A 17627-nucleotide genomic window follows, 5' to 3' on the forward strand; every position below is an offset into this window, starting at 1 on the left:
TTCAAAGGCGGGAGTGGACCTCCGCGAAAGAGTCACGTGGTGTTAGCCGCCATTCCCGTTGACAGCGCCGGAATATGTACTACACTCTGTCCTACAGTATCTATTAATACGTATTGCCTTGAGTACAGAAAAAGAAATATTTTGATTACTATCAGATTTAGCACCAATTTCATCTTGAGGTAGCCATGTTGAAGTTTTAGAGGTCGTCGCTTGCAGTTGATGGCTACGGAGCACCAACTATTTCTCGTTTATCACCTTTGCTTCCAGCAAGAAATGAGAGTACCTGGAGTCTTCTTATGGCCTAATTAACATATCACTCTTTGTTATAGAAATTAGTCCATACACCGCCTTCTTAGTTGTTATATTCTGCAGAAAAATCTCTCTATCTGAGTAGATAGCTAGGCGGTTGATCCTATATGGTCTGTGCGTTCCCTTCACAAGAAGCGCGCGTTAATAGCCACTCCACCTTCCAGTAACAGAGAAGTAGTCGCCGCATGAGGACGGAGGTGAAGCTGCACTGTTGTTCAAATACTCTCTCTACACTTTTCGTGATCCCTTGCTACTTTTCTCCTTACACACCTCTCACTACACAGATTACTCCTTGAGGCTCAGACACTATTATGAACAGGCCAGGTGCGTTGAATTCTTTCTCTCTTGAGTTTCTGCTATTTTGGTCTTGCTCCGCTATAGCAACATTGAATGGTCACTTTGTGCGATGAAACCCTTTCATGTATAGCTTCTCGGCGTCAGAGATGTAGCCCCACGGTGCTTGGTGAAGAGGAGAATTCTCCCAGTGATTTCCATGATCCAATTGTCGTCTTCTCACACCACGTCCATCCTCGAACATATTCGGGACTTTGAACGCCATGGACGGACAAGCCTTGTGGCAAGCCTTCTGGCAAGGCCTCTGGCAAACCGTCTGGGGCTGTCTACCTGAGATCGCGCCATGGCTTTGGGTACCTATTCACTGTTTCGTTACGTTAGCGCTGATCATACATTACTGCTCTTCAGGACCCGGCCCACAGCCTTTGAGAGGCATGTCTGGTTTCCCCGCACAGCAACAAGCACAGGCTCGAAATGCGACACTGGCCTCGGCGCGCTTGCCTAACGGAAAACTCGGTGCGGATACATTGTTGCTACATCCCGAAGCCCTATGGCAGGAATCATTGCTGATGAGAGGAGTGTCTACAGGGAGCGGTGCCAACTGGAATTTCAACTTACCCGTCAGCGGGACACCAGGAATACAAGGAAATCAGCAGCGCAACATTGGAGCTATGGGAACATTTGCGCAAAGCCTCAGTGGAGGATCGCAGCCTGCTACACCTCTTGATCTATCGTATGGGTGACTTCGTTTCCTCTCGAAAGGCCTTCAGTGTTGTCAAATTGCCAGCACAGGTTTTTTTCTTCTTCGATCCCCACCACTAACTTTTGTCCTCACAGAGACTTCCCTTCGCTATCAGGAGCGCCTCAGCAATCTCAGACTCCAAATCCAGGGCTAGTGTGGGGTCAGCGTGCCCTGCAGCAGACTCCGCAGAGGCAGCAGCACCCGACATCCCAAGCACCTTCACGCGCCCCTCAGACACAGTCGCATCATCCGCAACAACAATCCCAGCCATCCCACGAAGATGTATTTCCCTCTGGTGCTCAATTCGCAAATCGTCTGGACGATTTTCGGAATGGTGGACAGGGTATTAGTGGTCAATTAGGAGGTTCTGGTCAGCCACAGACAGGCAACATTGAAGAGTTCCCCCCTCTCGGACGTAATGTCCCTACAGATCTCGGCCAAGATCGCAGAGAATCGTTGATGCAAAGTGCTGGACTCGGTAATTTTAGCGGCACGATGCCTTTCGCAGGCGCAAACCAGAACCAGTCTGCTCAAAATCGCACCCTTATTGGAGCGTCGATCAATGGACAGGATACTTCGAGAATGATGTCGCCTACGAATGCGGGGTCGGCAGGTATGTTCATTAATTTTTCCGACGGTGAACAGGATGCTGATCGCTTTCCCAGCCATCGGTACCTCACGCTCGCCCGTCAACCAAGGACCGAATGGAGTTCCTGGACCAGAAAAAGAGGTCAGGAATCTCTCCCACTCGCGCTATTCCAATTTCATTGCTAAATTCAGTCTGCAGGACTTGAACAATACTACCATGGCGAATCAGCGTAATTTCACAGAGCAACAGCAGGCGCAGCAACCGCAGGCTGCCGCCGGTGAGGCACAGGACGTCGCTGCAGCTGTGCAAAGCACTGAGCAGCCACCGCTTGCTCAGATGAGCGAGATCGACAGGTTTGGACTCGCAGGCTTGCTCCGGATGATCCACAGTGACAGCCCCGACGTCGCGAGTCTTGCAGTGGGTCAAGATCTGATGACTCTCGGCTTGGATTTAAATCAGCCTGAGTACGTTGTTGCTATTATGACACCGAAGACTTTTCCTTTGCTTGACTAACATTTATGGTTCGAAGGCCCCTTCACACCTCTTTTGCGTCACCTTTCGTTGCGTCCATGTCGGCCGTTCCGATGGAACAAAACTTTTCCTTACCTGCATGTTACAGCGTTGCAAATATCCAGCCTCTACAGACCCGTATACCCAGCTTCAGCGATGAGACATTGTTTTACATCTTCTACAGCATGCCTCGCGACATTATGCAAGAGCTAGCTGCAGAAGAGTTGATGGGTCGCAAGTGGAGATATCATAAGATTGAAAGATGCTGGCTTACACGTGACGAGACGTATCCCGGTCCTGTTGATGTCGAACCTCGCGTCAGCGAACGCGGCGTTTACCTGATTTGGGATCCCACTACCTGGAAGAAGATTCGGGTATGTACTCTTGTCCCGGTTTCGGATCTGCCCCGGAATGCTAACCACATTGTTATCAACAGCGTGAGTTCATTCTTCGCTACGAGGACCTGGACAACAGACTGGATCACAACAGGGGTCTTGCGCGCCCTCTTGGATTTCCTCATCAAGCTTCATAATTTCTGGTGGAAGCACAGTTTATGTATAAGCAACGGCGTTGGGTTGACTACCAAATTTCTATGATGCGGTTCAGGTGTTGTAGCCGGTGTTCTACTCCCGAGCAGTCAGGTGTTTTCCGGCCTCTTGTGGCTTCTATGGGAACTTGGGATATCTGACATTGATTTCTTTTCATGGTAATTCTGTCAGTGTAGACATTCGAAACTATGAATTGATGCCTTCAACCATGAAAAAAGCTGGGTCTTGTTCCTTATTATAGTCACTCAATCATAGATGCCACGCCCGATTAACACGTACATGTGGATCCCTAATCATCTTGGATCTTCTATTCAGCGGAAGCTGCTTAGTTTATGCTAAGGCTTGAGGGCCGTTGTGATGAGAGCCACCGCCTCCACAGGAACCTGGCCACTCGCCCCATAGTTGTCTTCCAGATATCGCCGCAACACCATCGGAACATCCTTCTCGTGCAACTCGCGCTGTTCCTGAGTCCAGACCTTTGAAAGCACGTAAGGGGTTATCATTGTGCAGACTTCGACGAATTCATCGATAGGCAATGACTTTTCTTTCGGCACAGCGGTGACTTTGACGTCCCTGAATCCTACCTTCTCCAATTCAGACTGGATGTAGGATGCCGAGTCCCAACCGGTACTGTGAAACGCGAGGAACTCTTCATGTGTTGGGAATGGGAGATTTCCGGGCATGGTCTCAATGGCTGCTTTCATGATTGGTACCCAGGTGACTGTCATTGCACTTGTGAGTGAGTGTTTGTTCTTGAAGGGGAATGTGCTCAAGGTCACATACACCTCTGCCATGTTGAGCTTGCGAGTATACCTCCGGAAGCGAGAATTCTGAAGCACTCTAGCATCATTTATTAGGCAGTTCTCTTTGTGTCTGACAGGAGGTCAGTTACCTTTCAAGGCGGCGTTGGCGTCTGGGAAGCTCTGGAAGCCTAGTTGAAGAGGGCGATTGTCAGCATCCCCTCATAGCTCCGAGGTGTTTGTTCGAAAAGCATACCAAAAGAGACAAAAACATGCGTATAATGCGCGTCTGGGAGCCCAGTGTTTAGCGCATCCACGACCTTCGTTTCAGCATTGACCCATCCTTCATCTTCAAGCCTCTGCTTGGTGTGTTCCAACATGCCTTCTGACAGATCACCGCAGGTCAACTTCCAAAGTTTCTTTGCTTCATCGTCAAGTGTGCGGTTGAGTACGCTGGAGACAGCTCCAATCCCACAGGCATTGTCGAGGACAACCAGCGGCTTCTGGCTGGGATTAGCCACGCCAGAGTACTCAACCAAGGTCTGAGCGTATAGCCCAGTGAGCTTTTCGCTGTACTTGTAGCGGTCAGTAAACTCCTTGGTCTGGAACATTTTCTGGAGGTAGTCTATCTGGGTCATTTTGGTGAAGTTGAAGAGCGAGTATAATAGATACGATAAAGTGTTTCAAAGATGACATGAACTGGTCTGACGAGAAGAGTCATTCTCCTACACACATCTTGGAGACTTTATACCCCTTCGTGACATATAATCTGCTCATCAGCCCTATTGCAAACATGAGGATTCGAAAGTGTCCGATATCTCTCCGCGAGAACCCTGGAAGACGAGGACAGGGTGTTTATGCGCATCATTGGCAAGCTGACTGCTAATGTAACCAGTAAAGGACGTCTATTGATCATGCAATTGGGTTGCATTGGTATGTAGGTAGTTCTTCCGTACTCTGTTGGAAAGGGCCTTTGGTAATGACGTATGCTTGGATTGCTAGCCAGGACTAGAGGAAAATAGATCGCCATTCCTTCCTCTAGAAGATATCCACCTTTGGTTTCTGAGGAATGGATCAAATAGATACTGTCTTATTGGGATTAAATAGCATTAAATGATGAAGGGCTAGCTATGGGTGCGACAGCACATAATTCAAAATAGTATGGGAAGATATACAGATGGAACTACGGGAGTGCGCTGGGAGCGGATTATAGAGTGGATAATTAAGACTAGGACTATAGAACTATCACATCTAGGAGACACAGAGTGAGAAACAATCACTAACATTCCTTTTGATTGTTTGACTTAAGACATCTATCTATCTAATCATTTTTGAGCACTCAATGGGAACAATGAGGGGAGCCGGTACTAGATCAACTTGATCATGTGATCAAATTGACCCCTCCAGAGCTTACATCATCAGCATCATGCGTACTATCCCCAAACTGGCAATCCATAAACATGGCTACGGTCGGCAAAACACCGCCCGCGCGAAAACAGTCAGGCTTCAACGGTTTGCTCAAATCAACAACTGCTTGGCCGTAAGCTGTCCATTGCCTCACCATCTCATGCGCTTAGGATCTAGTTTCTTGGGGCTGGATCGAAGTCGCAACCATGAGGGTCACAGAGATTGTCATTGACGTGAGTTTTTGCTGTCAGGATCGACGAATTAAGAGAGTCGTTTATGGCTGACATCGTTGCTGATAGGGCTTCAAATCGTACGCTGTGCGTACTGTTATCTCAGGATGGTATGCGCTTCTTTTGTGATGGCTCTATAGATTGCAGACTGTAGTCGACGGCTACTTTGAATCTTTTTGCTTTTGTGCCACTACTGCTGGAAGGGAGCTGACCATTACACGCAGGGACGAATCTTTCAACTCCATCACTGGCCTGAACGGCAGTGGTAAATCGAATATCCTGGATGCCATCTGTTTCGTTCTAGGAATTACAAACATGTCAACCGTTCGTGCGCAGAACCTTCAGGATCTCATTTACAAGCGCGGACAGGCTGGTGTTACCAAGGCTAGTGTGACCATCGTCTTCGATAACCGGGATACGGCCAAATCGCCCATTGGATTTGAAGAGTATGCGACCATTTCTGTTACTCGCCAGATCGTCCTCGGAGGCACCAGTAAATACCTGATCAACGGCCATCGTGCTCAGCAGCAGACAGTACAGAACCTCTTCCAGAGTGTCCAACTGAACATCAACAACCCAAACTTCCTGATCATGCAGGGCCGGATTACAAAGGTCTTGAATATGAAACCCGTGGAGATTTTGTCTATGATTGAGGAAGCGGCTGGTACGCGTATGTTCGAAGATCGACGCGAGAAGGCGGTTAAAACAATGTCCAAGAAGGAATTGAAATTGCGGGAAATCGAAGGCTTATTGAAAGAGGAGATTGAGCCTAAGTTGGAGAAACTTAGAGCTGAGAAGCGAGCCTTTCTTGATTTTCAGCAAACACAGAACGACCTAGAGCGTTTGACCCGGCTGGTTGTTGCTCATGACTACCTTCGAAGCGGGGAGCGGTTACGAGTGACCGGCGAGGAATGCGAGAACAAGAGACGCAAGATGCAAGCGCTTGAGGAGAACGCCGCCAAGCTCAAGAACGAGATCTCTCACTTGGAAGAGGATATGAAACGGGTCAGAGCTGCTCGTGACAAGGAGCTGCGAAAGGGAGGCAAATTCCAGGCTCTCGAGGACGAAGTCAAGTCGAATTCTCACGAACTAGTCCGACTGACCACGCAGATGGACCTTAAGAAGGCCAGCGTCGCCGAAGAGCAAGAGAAGCGAGAAACAGTCAGAAAGACTGTCAAGGACCTTGAGAAAGTTCTCAAGGAAAAGAGGAAGGTCTACGACAAACTACAGGCTGAGTACGATGCCGCAAAAGCGGAATTCGACGCACAGACAGCCGAAGTCGAACAAAAAGAGGAACTGCTTCAGACATTACAGACCGGTGTCGCATCCAAGGAAGGTCAAGAAAGTGGGTATCAAGGGCAGCTACAGGATGCCCGTAATCGCGCCAGTGCAGCGGCAACTGAACAAGAGCAAGCTAAGCTTAAGATCGCTCACCTGGAAAAGAGAATCAAAGAGGAGGAGCCTCGAGCCAAAAAGGCAAAACAACAAAACTCGGGACTCCTCGACGAACTGGAAGGCTTAAAGGCTCAAGCAAAGAAGCTGGAAGCGGAGCTCACAAGACTCGGCTTTGAGCCTGGAAAAGAAGACCAGATCTACCAAGAGCAGTCGGAATTGCAAAGAGACATTCGAGATCTGCGCGAGAGAGCCGACGGGCTCAAGAGAAAAGTGGCAAACGTCGACTTCAATTACACAGACCCCCACCCGAATTTCGATCGATCCAAGGTCAAGGGCTTGGTTGCTCAGCTCTTCACGTTGGACAAGGACAAGCTTCAGGCTGCCACAGCCCTGGAAATTTGTGCTGGCGGTCGTCTTTACAACGTCGTTGTCGACACCGCGGAGACTGGTACACAGCTCCTTCAGAATGGCAAACTGCGTAAGCGTGTGACCATCATTCCTCTGAACAAGATATCTGCTTTCAAAGCTTCCGCGGAGAAGATCGGGGCAGCGCAAAATATCGCGCCGGGTAAAGTGGACCTTGCCCTGTCTTTAATCGGTTACGATGAGGAAGTCACGGCGGCGATGAATTATGTCTTTGGCAACACCTTGATATGCCAGGACGCTGATACCGCCAAGCAAGTGACGTTCGATCCGGCTGTTCGGATCAAGAGTGTCACGCTCGAGGGAGATGTCTATGACCCGTCCGGAACACTGTCTGGTGGTAGCTCACCCAATTCAAGTGGCGTTCTTGTCACCCTACAGAAGCTGAATGAGATTACACGGGAAATGAGAAGCAAAGAACGCCGTCTCGGAGCCTTGGAAGACACAATGAGGAAGGAGAAAAAGAAGCTCGATACTGTCCGCGCTATCAAACAGGAGTTGGACCTCAAGAGCCACGAAATCAAGCTGACAGAGGAACAAATTAGCAACAACTCGTCCTCATCGGTAGGTTGTTCATCTCGCATTTGACTTAGAGCTGTTCTGACTTTGTGGCAGATTATCCATGCTGTCGAGGAAATGAAAGCAAATATCGAACAGCTGAAAAAGGACATCTCTGATGCAAAGACTCGTCAGACCGAGGCAACCAAGGACATCAAACGGATCGAAAAGGACATGAGTGAATTTAATGACAACAAGGATAGCAAGCTGGCAGAATTGCAAACTACGCTGGATTCTCTCAAGAAGAAGCTTGCTAAGAACTCGAACTCAGTCAAGGCCCTACAGAAAGAGCTTCAAAACTCAAGGCTTGAATCTGAACAAGTTGGCAGCGATTTGTCGGCGGCAGAGGAGCAGTATGCCGAGGCTGAGAATACGTTGAAAGCTCAGATGGAAGAGATCCAGTCCATGAAGCGCGAACAGGCCCGAATCAAGGTTTGAAGAGAATGCCCATGTATCGTGTACGTTAAGCTAATGCCGTTACCTAGGACGCTCATGACATCGCCCAAGCGCAGCTTGAGGACGAAAGAGCCAAACTGACCGGCTTCGACGAGGAATTGCGTGAACTCGAGGAGGCAACCAAGTCTAAGAACTCCCGAATCACCGAGGAGGGTCTTGAGATGCAGAAGCTTGGCCATCAGCTTGAGAAGCTGCAGAAAGAGCAGCAGGCAGCTGCCCAAACTGTTGCACACATGGAGGAAGAGCACGAATGGATCGCAGATGAGAAGGACAATTTCGGCCGTGCCCACACTCCTTACGATTTCAAGAGCCAGAACATCGCTGAATGCAAAGCTACCTTGCGAAATGTCACCGAGCGGTTTCAAGGCATGAAGAAGAAGATCAACCCCAAGGTCATGAACATGATTGACAGCGTGGAGAAGAAGGAGGCCGCTCTGAAGAATATGATGAAGACTGTGATCAGAGATAAGCGCAAGATCGAGGAAACCATCATCAACCTGAACGAATACAAGAAGGAAGCTCTTCACAAGACCTGGACCAAAGTCAACAGTGACTTTGGTCAAATCTTCGCAGAGCTACTACCCGGCAGTTTTGCTAAATTGGACCCTCCCGAGGGCAAGGATATCACGGATGGTCTTGAGGTCAAGGTGTCTCTAGGCAAGGTGTGGAAGCAGAGTCTGACTGAACTGTCTGGTGGTCAACGGTGAGTTTGACATCTGTGATGAGTATTTGCCGCAGCTGACATGTTGAACGCTTGTAGATCGCTCATTGCCCTTGCACTGATCATGGCGCTCCTGCAATTCAAGCCTGCGCCGATGTATATCCTGGACGAAGTGGACGCCGCGCTGGATCTGTCTCACACGCAGAACATTGGTCGGTTGATCAAGACCCGTTTCAAGGGCTCTCAGTTCATTGTTGTTTCTCTGAAAGACGGCATGTTCCAGAATGCCAACCGTATCTTCCGGACGAGGTTCAGCGAAGGTACCAGTGTGGTCCAAGCTCTGACACCGGCCGATATGAAATAATGGCTTTTCTGCCGTTTGTTTTTCCTGTCTATATTCATTTGCTTGACTTTGTTGTTCAGGTACCCCCCTGGTATATGGTTTGTGAATTGTGTTTGGGCTTACTGGATCGGATATCATCTGTGATCGGCCATACTGGAATCTCGGAGGTGGTGTTTCTAGGTGATATACATGGTTCTTGGATGACTCTGCTTTGATTCCTGGTGATGATGAATGCATAATGATGACCTTTTCCAATTGCTCAAAGAAATAGGTACCCCTGGTAAATGATAAGAATGAATCATCGCTTAAGGATGACCCGAATACCTCGGCAGCCGTAATAATTATAGGGTCTGGCGTATATTTCTTGTTCAGTTTTCATGGCAGTGACCACTCCCTTTTATCCAGATATCTCGTTCTCGACAAGATCTCAATATAGAACTGCGACGTCGCCAATTTTGTGTTGCTTATGGACCAATGATAATGATTAATGTCCGGAATAACAACTGTCAGACGTCGCCGAGTTCCGTCATTCTGTCCACCGCCACCTTGCGGGTGATCATCACTATCTCCAGACTTTAGTGATTGCCTGGCACCTGTTCATTTAATCATTTTCCAACATCAACCCTGACCATTTCTTCTTGTGCTAAATTATTACTTTCACTTAATACTATCTCTTGCATTTACCCCAGCACGTGCCACTGGCCAAATACATCAACTCTGGTCTCATACGCGGGTCGTCCTGATCAGTCATTCAGCCGACAACAATGCCCGAGGAAGAACCTTCGCTCAACATCCCATCGCTGCTCACGTTAGCAGTCGTTTCTTTCTTTGTTATCAGATGGTTCCTTAAACGCGACGGTAGTCCCGATGCAGGCGGCTCCCGGATCCGTGGCCGTGGGAATATCGTCGACCCAGCCCAGGTGGAACAGATAGCTCAGATGTTCCCTCAGCTCAGCACTCGCGAGATCATGTGGGACTTGCAGCGCAATGGGGGGAATGTCGCAGCGACTACGGAGCGGATTCTCAGTGGACGGGGATTGGATATGGTACGTACCGGCGCGATTCCCTATCTATCTATCACCCGCGGAATGCAGACGATGCGCCACGCGGGCCCGTCTCGATTCCGTTGAAGCGACTGAAACTAATGAGATGTTGTGGATAGCCACCACCCTCTTTCCAGCCTGCGATCGCTCTACCCACTACTACTGCCGCAGCGGCAGCTGCGCAGCCCTCGTCCGCGTCCGGGGCTTCCCTAAAGTCTGACGGCCAAGATTTGATCTCCCGATATAACCTCAGCTCGAGAATCAATGGTGCCGACGCTACCAGCGAACAATCATCGCAGATATCGACCAGCGGGTGGTCGCAGAACAAAGAGGAGCGACAGCGCTTGTTGCAGAAGCGCAGAGACGATATGATTTTGGCAGCTCGAAAAAAGATGGAGCAGAAGCAGCGGCAGGCTGACAATGTGTCGACCTGAGCGGATGGGCAAGAGATTCTACGATCTTAGTTTCGCATGTGTAAGGATACTTTTTTGTTGTTCTCTGCTCATTCTTTTGCGGTGTGGGCCATTATACCATTCTTTTTATGCTTATCCATCTAGCCAAGCTGGGACCTATGGGTTCAATACAGGCAGTTTGTTGTGGAAAATTTGTCCTTGTCTTTGCAGCCTGAGCGTCGCATGTTGATGGTGTTTAGTGGCAGGATATTTGCAATTGTCTTGGAAAATATAGGGTATATATACATTTGAAACTCGTTCAATCGCAATAGCTTGCGCCGTGTGTGTCCTTCCATAACTCCATGATGCAAGAAAAAGCCATTGGAAAAAGGGCGTTAGAACTCCATCTCGTCTTCATCGTCCTGGGTGGCATCATATCCCCCATTGGCCATCTCTTCCGCCATCTGCTCCCGCCGTGCTTGCTCTTTCGACGCACCGATCTTCCTATACACGGTGTCAGTTGTTTCTGTCATGTCCCCCAAACCAAGTAGGGTGGCCGTCATACCTGAGTTCATCTACGACCCCCGTCACGAATCCTCTCGACTCACCCATCTCCATCGCGCCAACACCCGTGAGAGCCACTCCACCTCCGCCGGTGGCAGCAGCATCCAACACGTCCACTCCAGACCGTATCTTCGCCATACGTACCTCGCGCAGCTCCTTAAGCAACCGCCGTATCTGGTCCGGATCCACCAGATCGTCACTTGCCGCGTCGAGGAGCATATTGCCCACCTCCAACCAATGGTACGGTAATGACGGGGGCTCGCCAGTCTGTGTATTGTCCTGCGCGATATTCTGCGGTAAGAAGGGCGGCGAAGGAAAGTATCGCTCGCCATCCGGCGTATGACGCGCCTTGGCTATCGGTCTCTGTCCACGATTGCGGTCGCGGAGGCTCGGCTGACCGGGCAGCGGTGGAGGCGGGGAAAAGGCATTCTCGTATTCGTGATGTTGCGTTTCGATCTCGAGGATCAGGGAGAGGGGCTCAGGATGTAGCCATGCGGGCGGGAGGATATTTGCGCGGCGCTGGCGTTTGAGGAGGAGGGCGAGCCATAGTGGGAGGGAGGCGCGGCGGGGTGGTAGGAGTGGTTCGACTCGGCCCTGTTTGAAGATTTGATTGTTAATTCTTCATGAATTGAGCCATGTTTGTCGCATTTATGATGCTCTCTGGTTTGTGATTGTACCGAGTCCTGTCACGCAATGCCGCGACATGGATCTCCCCGCACACGCGACATATCGAGGAAAATAGCAATCTCGACGGCGCATAGCAGCAAAGCAGTCCGTGCGGCGACTTACACCTAACAATTCGAGGCCCTCCAAGCGTTGACGAGGGAGAATCGTCACCATCTCCATCTCCGCTAGAAAGGCAATCTCCGGGGGCGTGATGCCCCGCGGAAGAGGAAAGGCCATTGAGCCTCAGGTTTTGTGATCTAGGGAGAATTTGGACGATGACTATCAATGGGCAAGCTCCCTCTGAGAGCGAATTATCGCATCGAGTCTCTTTGAAATTTAGGGAAATGGAATTATCCACTGATGCATACGCCTTGGCTCTTTCATCGTCCGTTTTGGGGAATTGTCAAAGACGATGTTTGAACCGTTTGCAACTGGAACTCATCCACGGAGATTAATTACTTCACTTTCTCTCCTTCATTTGCTTCATACTAGTGACATTAATTCCCTTGTCTCATATGAGATATAGACACCATGAGTGCCGTGCGGCCTGTATCAGGCATTTCTCGAGCTGCTCGATATGCGGTTCCTTTTGTGCTCCTGCTGATACCGTTGTGGATGGCCAAGGTGAATACCGTCGTCCCGGATCCGTACCTCGACGAGGTTTTCCATGTCCCCCAGGCACAGGCGTACTGGGACCATAAGTGGTTCCATTGGGACCCTAAAATCACGACTCCGCCAGGACTTTACCTTTGGTCTTACGTCCTTTGTGCTGGTGCGCTAGCACTCCGTGGCTCTCCGACGGAGCTCAACGCTGAAGCCCTCCGCGCTACCAATGTCGCAGCTGCAACGGTCTTCCTTCCCTGGCGGCTGCAGACTCTTCTAGATGCATTGCGTAAGGTGCGCAATATGCGCCCTTCTGGAGCTTGGTTGAGCCATACGGTGCTGAATATTTCCATTTTCCCGCCGCTGTTCTTCTTCTCGGGGCTGTATTACACGGATATCGTCTCCCTCCTTGTGGTCATTGAAGCCTATAATTGGGATATCAAACGTACCGCGGGATCTGGATCACTGCTCAAGACGGCAGTTTTTGTTGCGATTGGATTGGCCGCTCTTGTTCTTCGGCAAACAAACATCTTCTGGGTGGCCGTCTTTCTCGGGGGGCTGCAGGTGGTCCGCAAACTCCGTCAGTCCTCAAAAGCCAGCCAGGCCACAAGCCCAATTGAAATCATCCAGAGCGGTTTCAACAACGAACTGTACGACCCGCTTGTGTCAGAGGCTTCCTTCTTTGGTGAGTGTCTTTCCCGGCCGCCTGTGAACAACGCGTACTCATTGAGATGGAACCCAGATTATATCAAGACATCAATCTCGCTTGTTTCAGTTGGTCTGAGGAACATTGTCCCTGTAATCTTCACAGTCAGTCCTTATCTCGTCATTCTTGCAGCCTTTGGTGGATTTGTGCTCTGGAACAATGGAGTTGTCCTGGGTAAGTCTTGCGGGCCAGGATCTGTGGATGTGTGACTGATGATGTGTCAGGACACAAAGAGTTTCACACAGCAGGTCTGCATCTCTCGCAGATGCTCTATATCTGGCCTTATTTCATGTTCTTCTCTTGGCCCATCCTGATCTTCCCAGTCATCAATCTGGTGCTTCCAAGCTCTGCGATACCTGCATTCTTTGACTACGGATTTAACAAGAAGCAAAAAGGTCTTCCGCAGATATTGACGGCCCTGGTCATTCTCCCCACCATGCTGGCTATCGTTCATTTCAACACCATCATCCATCCGTTCACCCTTGCCGATAACCGGCATTATATCTTCTACGTCTTTCGCATTCTGCGCTCGCATCCAGCTCTGAAATATGCTGCGGTCCCTGCCTACTTTCTTTGTGGCTGGGCTGTCATTTCTGCATTTGGATTCTCCACCGCCAAGCCACAGCCTCAGCTTGTCCCGATCACAAAACCAAACCAAGTGGCTGCTGCTCAGAAAGGGCAGTTGAAGGAGGCTGCCCGTAAGAAAGAGAAGTCCGAACGCAAGTCCAAGTCGAAAAAAGTCAGCCAAGTCACGGTCTCGCCGGCCGCCCCAGAGCCATTCTCTCCCGAGGTTCTTGCCCGAATCCAGGAGCACGTCGTCCAGCGCCATAAGCACCAGCAGGGAGTCCCGCGAGCGAGCTTTGTGCTCGTCTGGCTTGCAGCTACGGCACTATCGCTTGTTACCGCGCCGCTCGTTGAGCCACGCTATTTTATCCTTCCCTGGGTGATGTGGCGACTTCATCTACCCCCACAGCCCGTGCCTCTTGTGTACCGTCAACAGCGGCCACGGGATGAGCGGGAAGCCCTGCACGCCGATCTGGCAACTAATTTCTCATTGTTCATGGAGACGTACTGGTTCTTGGCCATCAACGCTGCCACCGGGTATATCTTCCTGTACAAGGGCTTTGAATGGCCACAGGAGCCGGGAAAGATTCAGAGGTTCATGTGGTGAAGCCTTACTACTGCTTTCTTCATTTCATTCTTCAATTGTGTTAGTCATTAGATGGTCTTGTATATATACTGTGGAACAGAAGGTTGTTGTAATATAGACTAAAAATCAAAAGTTTCCTCCATAAAATTGAAGAGTCTCGTGGATGGCCTTGAATAGTTCTCGTATTGGATTGGGACTGCGATTGCGACTGCGATTGCCGCAGTATGTCATTTAGTATCAACTCCAGCGGAGTATGTTCCTTCAGATTACCAGAATAGTGGTCATCCTCGTGTCCTTCTAGCCTTGCATCTTCTTCTTTCTCGTCGACTGCGCATTCGCACACAGGATCTACACCAGAGTTTTTAAGTTTAATTTGACCGTGGATGGTATGTCGACGGAACAGCTTGTCGTCTTGTGTCCTTTGTATTTTGCATGCCGTGCAGCCATCCTTTATCATACTCCGCCCACCTCAAGTTTGGCTTCGAACTAGGAGGTCAACCAGACACTTTTCTTCATCCATCACCTACACAATGGAACAAGAAGACCGTCCATCCAAGAGGTTCAAACCATCAGCTATTGATGAGCAGCCAGAGCTTACTGAAGCGATTCCGACAGCCGTAACAAATGGCTTGGCATCTTTGCACAGATCCATCACTCCTCCTCCATCATCACGACCCCGTACGGAGTCATCTGTGACTCGAAAAAGCTTTTCGCCCAATGAAACCTCCATTCAATCTGCAGAGTTGACTAGTCATCGACCGCAGTTGATCCCATCTCCCATCCAGCTCACTCACATCCGGGACCTTTCTGCTGCCTCAGGCAACAATGTCGACACAGTTCGGTTGAAAGATATCCTTGGGGATCCCATGATCCGAGAATGCTGGCAGTTCAATTTCCTGTTCGATGTGGACTTTCTCATGAGTCAGTTCGACGAGGACGTAAGACGCCTGGTGCAGGTCAAGGTTGTCCATGGATCGTGGAAAAAGGACGCCCCGAATCGGATTCGGATTGAGGTATTTTCTTCTTTCATTTTTGCAAAGTATCTAGTCTGTGTATAGCGAAGATGTTTACCAAAGCAGGAAGCATGTCCCCGATATCCGAATGTTGAGGCGATCACTGCCTACATGCCCGAACCGTTTGGGACACACCATTCGAAGATGATGATCCTACTTCGTCACGACGATCTTGCGCAGTACGTGATATTCCTATTGCACAGGGCTATTGGTTTGCTGACTGAGCAGGGTGGTCATCCATACGGCAAACATGATTCCCGGCGACTGGGCAAACATGTGCCAGGCCGTCTGGCGGTCTCCTCTTCTCCCGCTGCAACAGGCTGAAAGGGAACCGGAGGGACCTGGAGCCATCGGCAGCGGCGCTAGATTCAAGAGGGATCTCCTCGCCTACCTGAACGAATACGGCGTCAAGAAAACAGGGCCCCTGGTCAAACAACTCGCGCGCTTCGACTTTGGTGCAGTTCGCGCCGCTTTGATCGCAAGCGTCCCCTCCAAACAGAGGCTTAGCTCTCTGGATTCGCGGAGGAAGACGCTATGGGGATGGCCCGCTCTGAAAGAAGCAACTCGCCAGATACCTCCGGCTCGGAGGGGGCAGGGTCAAACTGCATCACATATCGTCACCCAGGTCAGGATCCCGTGTCTACACGCCTTGATCAAGCTCTGACAACCAGTAGATCTCGTCAATAGCTTCCCTCGGACAAACAGACAAGTGGCTCAAAGACATTTTCTTCGCTTCGCTTTCACCCTCCTCCGCGGCGAGGGACCCCCAACCGAAATACTCCATCATCTTCCCTACCCCCGACGAGATCCGCCGATCCCTGAACGGCTATGGATCCGGCGGATCGATCCACATGAAACTGCAAAGCGCCACACAGCAGAAACAACTTCAGTACATGCGGCCATATCTGCGCCGCTGGGCAGGAGACAGTGCGACCAGCAGCAATAGCAGAGGCAGCAGCTCGATAACCCCCCAACGGGAAGCCGGCCGCCGGCGCGCGGCACCACACATCAAAACGTACATCCGCTTCTCGGACGCCGAGAAGATGGACACGATCGACTGGGCGATGGTGACGTCCGCCAACCTGTCTACCCAGGCGTGGGGCGCGGCCGTCAACAATGCCGGGGAAGTGAGGATCTGCAGCTGGGAGATCGGAGTGATGGTGTGGCCGCAGCTTTTCGTCCCCGGTGATGCCCAGCAAGCGGTGATGGTTCCGTGCTTCAAACGCGACCTCCCGCGGCTTCCTCCGGAGGACGTGCCGGGCTGCGATGTCCTCGTCGGGCTCCGGATGCCATACGATCTACCCCTGACCTCCTACAGGGCGGACGAAGTCCCCTGGTGCGCTACAGCTACGCACACCGAACCGGACTGGCTGGGCCAGACATGGGAAGGGTGAGCTGAGGCCAGTGCCACCCGCCATATAGCCTACAGAGTATACCACAGAAACAACAATCCAAGGTCATATCATCGCGTAACTCATTCTTACTACTCCATAGGTAGTGTATATCCTCCCAAGTAGCATCCACCGCCAATCCAATCCATCCATCCATCCATAACCGCACCGCGCAATCTACGCACGGACACCGTACTCGTTAATCAAATCATTAACCTGCTTGATATAGAGCGCCTGAGCCTTCTGGGCGCTGATATGGCTGACCTCCTTCCAGGCGTTATACTTGTACTTGGCCTGCGCTCATCAGCCCCCATTTCATTTCATCTCACCCTTGAACAGCGGATACATACCTCCATCTGATAAAACGACGGCTCAGCCGGCTTCTCGCCCCTCGCCTGCTTGAAGTACTTGTACAGCTACAGAGCAATTGAATCAGCACCACTCACCCACTCTCCCACTCTCCCACACGGGGGTAAACGAAGGAAACATACACTCAGCATCTCCGTCGTCCCGGGCTCCTTCTCGAGCATCTTGACCAGTTGCGCCGCGAACTCGAATCCGGCTTTCAGGGCGGCGTCGTTGCCCGCTGCGGTGGCGTCGTCGCCGCCGGCGAGGACGGCGTCCAGGGCAGCCTGCAGGGCGGCCTTGTCGATGGAGGCGGCGGCGGACTGCAGCGCGGGGGGGAATTTCTCCTTGGCGGCGGCGGCGTCGAAGGCAGAGAAGAAGTCGGTGAGGGAGGCCATTTTGATTTTGACTTTGATTTTGCTTTGGCTTTGGCTTTGAGGTTTTGGGTGAGGTGATGAAGAAGTTGTTTGTGATGTGAAGTGAGTGGTACGGTAGTGGTGAGTGAGGGGTGAAAATAAAGCGGAGGTGGGATGGGATGGGATTGTCTCG

The 17627-nt window shown here is 50.7% G+C and overlaps 8 protein-coding genes across 8 annotated transcripts; 5 read left to right on the top strand and 3 right to left on the bottom strand.

Moving 5' to 3' along the window:
- Positions 1–1037: 1037 nt before the first annotated feature.
- CDV56_103325 (NOT2/NOT3/NOT5 family protein) lies at positions 1038–2976 on the top strand (the record flags this gene model as incomplete). The annotated part of the gene is made up of 5 exons (XM_026756944.1): positions 1038–1336; positions 1441–1958; positions 2011–2398; positions 2464–2818; positions 2881–2976. The coding sequence occupies 5 exons, from the start codon at positions 1038–1040 to the stop codon at positions 2974–2976; spliced, it is 1656 nt and encodes a 551-aa protein (XP_026611038.1).
- A 351-nt stretch (positions 2977–3327) lies between these two features.
- On the bottom strand, positions 3328–4370 carry gtmA (gliotoxin thiomethyltransferase; the record flags this gene model as incomplete). Its single annotated transcript, XM_026757185.1, has 3 exons — positions 3328–3830; positions 3885–3923; positions 3989–4370. 3 exons carry the CDS (start codon positions 4368–4370, stop codon positions 3328–3330), a joined length of 924 nt encoding a protein of 307 aa, XP_026611039.1.
- Positions 4371–5345: 975 nt separating this feature from the next.
- Positions 5346–9226, top strand: CDV56_103767 (condensin subunit SMC2; the record flags this gene model as incomplete). The annotated part of the gene is made up of 6 exons (XM_026757386.1): positions 5346–5372; positions 5439–5479; positions 5594–7751; positions 7803–8177; positions 8231–8904; positions 8962–9226. The coding sequence occupies 6 exons, from the start codon at positions 5346–5348 to the stop codon at positions 9224–9226; spliced, it is 3540 nt and encodes a 1179-aa protein (XP_026611040.1).
- Positions 9227–9969: 743 nt separating this feature from the next.
- CDV56_104233 (CUE domain-containing protein) lies at positions 9970–10682 on the top strand (the record flags this gene model as incomplete). Its single annotated transcript, XM_026757852.1, has 2 exons — positions 9970–10251; positions 10368–10682. 2 exons carry the CDS (start codon positions 9970–9972, stop codon positions 10680–10682), a joined length of 597 nt encoding a protein of 198 aa, XP_026611041.1.
- A 353-nt stretch (positions 10683–11035) lies between these two features.
- On the bottom strand, positions 11036–12107 carry psf2 (DNA replication protein PSF2; the record flags this gene model as incomplete). Its single annotated transcript, XM_026757960.1, has 3 exons — positions 11036–11144; positions 11206–11798; positions 11994–12107. The coding sequence occupies 3 exons, from the start codon at positions 12105–12107 to the stop codon at positions 11036–11038; spliced, it is 816 nt and encodes a 271-aa protein (XP_026611042.1).
- A 294-nt stretch (positions 12108–12401) lies between these two features.
- Positions 12402–14350, top strand: alg10 (dolichyl-P-Glc:Glc(2)Man(9)GlcNAc(2)-PP-dolichol alpha-1,2- glucosyltransferase; the record flags this gene model as incomplete). Its single annotated transcript, XM_026758093.1, has 3 exons — positions 12402–13158; positions 13216–13353; positions 13404–14350. 3 exons carry the CDS (start codon positions 12402–12404, stop codon positions 14348–14350), a joined length of 1842 nt encoding a protein of 613 aa, XP_026611043.1.
- A 509-nt stretch (positions 14351–14859) lies between these two features.
- On the top strand, positions 14860–16736 carry CDV56_104684 (tyrosyl-DNA phosphodiesterase 1; the record flags this gene model as incomplete). Its single annotated transcript, XM_026758303.1, has 4 exons — positions 14860–15342; positions 15409–15521; positions 15571–15967; positions 16017–16736. 4 exons carry the CDS (start codon positions 14860–14862, stop codon positions 16734–16736), a joined length of 1713 nt encoding a protein of 570 aa, XP_026611044.1.
- Positions 16737–16910: 174 nt separating this feature from the next.
- CDV56_104863 (uncharacterized protein) lies at positions 16911–17476 on the bottom strand (the record flags this gene model as incomplete). The annotated part of the gene is made up of 3 exons (XM_026758482.1): positions 16911–17027; positions 17084–17149; positions 17225–17476. 3 exons carry the CDS (start codon positions 17474–17476, stop codon positions 16911–16913), a joined length of 435 nt encoding a protein of 144 aa, XP_026611045.1.
- Between the last annotated feature and the right edge of the window lie 151 nt (positions 17477–17627).

The sequence above is a fragment of the Aspergillus thermomutatus genome (genome assembly GCF_002237265.1).
Source record: "Aspergillus thermomutatus strain HMR AF 39 chromosome Unknown NODE_256, whole genome shotgun sequence".
NCBI lineage: Eukaryota > Fungi > Ascomycota > Eurotiomycetes > Eurotiales > Aspergillaceae > Aspergillus > Aspergillus thermomutatus.